This window comes from Hippoglossus hippoglossus, chromosome 17 (genome assembly GCF_009819705.1).
Source record: "Hippoglossus hippoglossus isolate fHipHip1 chromosome 17, fHipHip1.pri, whole genome shotgun sequence".
NCBI lineage: Eukaryota > Metazoa > Chordata > Actinopteri > Pleuronectiformes > Pleuronectidae > Hippoglossus > Hippoglossus hippoglossus.
The window spans coordinates 16,749,634-16,753,564 of record NC_047167.1 but is presented as its reverse complement, the minus strand read 5'-3'; the positions used below and the strand labels follow the sequence as shown (position 1 = coordinate 16,753,564).

The following is a 3,931-nucleotide window of genomic DNA, read 5'->3' as shown; positions in this document are numbered from 1 at the left end:
CAACATTTTCATGTATTTACAACAATTTTAGGTAGCAACAGAATAATAACAGTTGATTAATATTTGTATCTTCTCAATTGAAGACACTTAAATGTAATAAAGTCCGCCTTTATGCATGTATAGCCAGAGGTACTTATTGTAATGTAATACATTTTTTTAAACACATTTTCTTATTATTATAAGAATATAATAGTGTTATTTACATATTTTATTTAAATTATATCAATTTTATCCGTCCATATTCACAAATCACACTTAGCCTCATAGGCCTTAACAATATGTACATGGTGCGACTTCCTCTGCCCTTAACCCAGACTATAGGGTACAGACAAAAATAAATAACTTTTAAGTACGGAAATTATATCTATATTAAATATAATAATATTCGTCTGATTTATAATAATGTTTGTGATTCAGTTCTGTCCTAAATTAAAAGCAGGAATCAAAACAATGGAAAGCTGTCTTCTTTCCTTGTTCCCTCTTTTAATCCATCCATCAAACCAGCTGCCAGGTTAGACAAGGCAGCACAGACATCTCTCTCCTCAGCAGCATCCTCCAGCTCCTCCTGGGGGACCCTGCAGCATTCCGAGGTCTGATGAGATCTGTTGTCTCTCCAGCATGTTCTGGGTCTACCCTGGGGTCCCCTGACAGTCACACGTGCACGGGAAGCTGCCTTCTTCCTTATTTCATAACTCTAACTCCAGCAAAGGAGGATTATTTAAAAAAAGAGGAGAACTCCATCAAATGTGTTTATTTATTGATGAGGATCTACAGTGTGAACATGGGGCAGTGTGGAGTCAGCGCACCACATCAACACAATCCTAAAATATATAGTAGTCAATAGATATATTGATGAGTTACAGATGTATTGTAGAAGCATGGAAATGAGAAATATACATGATAGGATTCACACAAACCTGAATTATAATCCAGTGTTTATATTCTCAGTGAAGGACACACACACACACACACTCATTACTCACACATATAGATTTCATGAGGCAGAGTGATGTAGCACCACAGTGACAACAAGGCTGACACACATGGACCCTTTTTAAGATCCCATAATGTATTTCACAAAAGCTTCATAATTAATGCATCCATTCGGATCCTCCTGGTTTTGCATCAGCTGCTCCACCTCGTCCTCCCTCATTTTCTCACCTGAAAGGCAAAAAAACAAGTCCGCTCAGTGAGAATTCTCATTAACAGCAGCATAAAAAAAAAAGACATCTGTGTGCGGTAAGACTCACCCAGTGTTGCCAGAACGTGCCGGAGCTCAGCTCCCATGACTGAGCCGTTCCCCTCCTTGTCAAACACCCTCAGACCCTCCACAAAGTCCTCATATGTTCCACGGTTCTTGCTCTTGCAGATGTGCTGGTGGATGGGGAGGAACTGGTCAAAGTCAAGCATCTTGGTCTGCATGTCTGTGGAAATGAAAATAATGAAAAGTGCTGATTTTTACCAAAGTCAAAAATAACTCACATTTGGCACGGAACCCTAACCCTAACACACATACAGGGGAATCCCTCAGTATCGTGAGGTGCACGCTACCAACCTTCAGGCTTAGGTTTCCCCAGGACGTGCATGATCTCTGCGTTTGTAGGGTTCTGGCCCAAAGCCCTAATTAGGTCACCGCACTGGGCGTAAGTGATTTTCATCTCGTTGGCTGGAGTCCTGTCAAACAGCTGGAAAGAATCTTTGAAATCTGTGAACACAAAAAAAGGCCATTCACTTCTCCAGAATTCTCCACAGCTCGTTGTGAGTGCACGCAGCTTTTTGAGGAGAGGCCTTGAAGATGCTGCCTGTGTAGGGATGATGCTCAATGACAAGCCTCAGATAAAAAGGCTCCTCCATTAAAGACGGAGCCAGAAACACTCAAACCTGAAGATGTTTGACTCGACACTGATTGACACATGCGGGTCAAAGGGATCCACTCGGATGGGGGCATTTGTTTTGAAAATAATAGCATAGCCCTGAACCATCAGCTGCTGTTGAACATTTCTCACACACACTCTAATGGCGAGCACAATCGCACAAACCCATCTATGAATAGCACGCAGTCCATGCAGCACAAATGGTGCAACAACCTTGTGCCTTACCCTCAACTTGCTCAGGGGTGAATTCCAGCTGAAAGGAGACAAAGCATTGACAGGAGGAGGAAATGAGTTGAAAAACACCAGATAACAACTGTTATTTTCAAAACTCTCCGACCTCATCGTGCCAGCAGCTCGAGTGACAGCGTGCATCTGTTCTCATCACTGGACGTTACTTCTCGGTGACCTTGGCCCCTCGTCTTTCTGCTGCTGTCCGATTCATTCGAGTTTATTTTTGGATGCGATATGTGTGAAAGCATCTCTGGTATTATAAATACAGGCCAGGTCAGTAATTCACAACCTTGGTGATCATGTATGTTGCTTATTTCATGGGTTGAATATATAAAAAATAAAAGGCTGATGAATAACACAGTCCCACATGCTTTAGATTTAGAATTGCATTTAATTAAAACATGTGCTTTTTGAAATTTAGGTCAGATTACCACAATACAGATGTTTTTCTTTAGTTTAACCAGCTTCTGTGTCAGTGTGTCGGTTTGGTTTTACAATCTGCCGTGCACGCCCATTTAAACGTGTTATTCTTAGGCTAAAAAAATGATCATTATTCTCAACACCCGTGACAAATATTGACTATTTATACTCTGTGTATGTGTTGGACTCCCATCAGATAGTGCCCTCGGTCTCTGTATGATGTCTGGATGTCTACAAACCCCACTCCCTCCTGGAAGCTTTGTCAAAATATTATCTAAACACTTATCTAAGCCCGCCTGAAGATGGATGGCGATGGATCCAATTATCCGTATTTTTCTTCCTCTCCGTTTTTCCACCCTCCTCGCCCTCAGAGGAATGGTGCGGGTGGTCTGCTGTACCCCGACATAATGAAAATCATATTTTGTGGCTTTAACCGCTCTCCATTGTAACATGGCTGCCTGTCCGACCAGGAAAACATTCATCCATTGAGAAGGGGCCAAGTCAGCAGAAGATCTTTCCATGATGTGTGGTATCAGCTATAGTTTCCCTCTGAAGCTCACCATGAAGTCACAGCTGCCTTAACTGTACATTTCCATTTTAAATGCACGTTTAAACCTTAACTTCTAAAAAAAATAGTGATTCATATTGTACAAATGGGCAGATTGACCACTCAGATGGCTGCACAGACCTGTTCTGCTTGCACTGCCAAGTTTAGGTCACATGGGGTCTCTGATGCTCTTTCAAAACAGTTTCTTTGAAATGTCATCATTACTAGGAATAATATATGTGTATATATAAGAAAGATGATTTTCTATTTCACAATTTTCATGAACAACTTCATAGAGATACATTTTTATATCCAGTCTGAGTCATTTAAGAGATTTGAAACACTTTCTTCGTCCAAATTCAATTCACAGCCTCCTCATTATAGCGTAATGTGGCTGTTTGTGTAATTTTTACCGTCACTGATGTGGGGTCAAACTCCGGGGTGTTGGGGCGTGCAGGCTCCGGTGGGGCCACTGGGGCCACTGGTTTAGGTTCTTCCTTCTTCTTGGGGGCCATTGCGAGGAGCTCTGTGGAGACGGGAGGGGAGGACTGACTGGGCAGAGGGATCCAGCACACTGCAGCTGGAGGTGGCCCATTAGAGGTGAGGTCCCTTTATCCACTGTCCACAGGGGTCATCTTCACCCCCCCTCCGTCCATGCCCAAGCAGACTGCCAACAATGGGGGGAGGACTATAAAAGGATATGGCTTTGTGCTTCTATTTAAGACAAAGGTTGTTGTGTGTGTGTGTGTGTACATCATTGGGATAAAGATGATGGAAAACTATATCAGCTGAAACGCCAGTGCCTGGAGCCTTCGGTTAATTGGGCTATTTCCATCAACACAAGTGTGACCCTGTGTAA

At 42.5% G+C, this 3,931-nt stretch overlaps 1 protein-coding gene across 1 annotated transcript; it reads right to left on the bottom strand.

Annotated features, from left to right (window-relative positions):
• Positions 1–736: 736 nt before the first annotated feature.
• Positions 737–3,666, bottom strand: myl13 (myosin, light chain 13). Its single transcript, XM_034612566.1, has 5 exons — positions 3,486–3,666; positions 2,100–2,127; positions 1,556–1,705; positions 1,251–1,424; positions 737–1,161 (listed from the first exon to the last, which is right to left on the bottom strand). The coding sequence occupies exons 1-5, from the start codon at positions 3,585–3,587 to the stop codon at positions 1,055–1,057; spliced, it is 561 nt and encodes a 186-aa protein (XP_034468457.1). The 5' UTR covers positions 3,588–3,666; the 3' UTR covers positions 737–1,054.
• Positions 3,667–3,931: the final 265 nt, after the last annotated feature.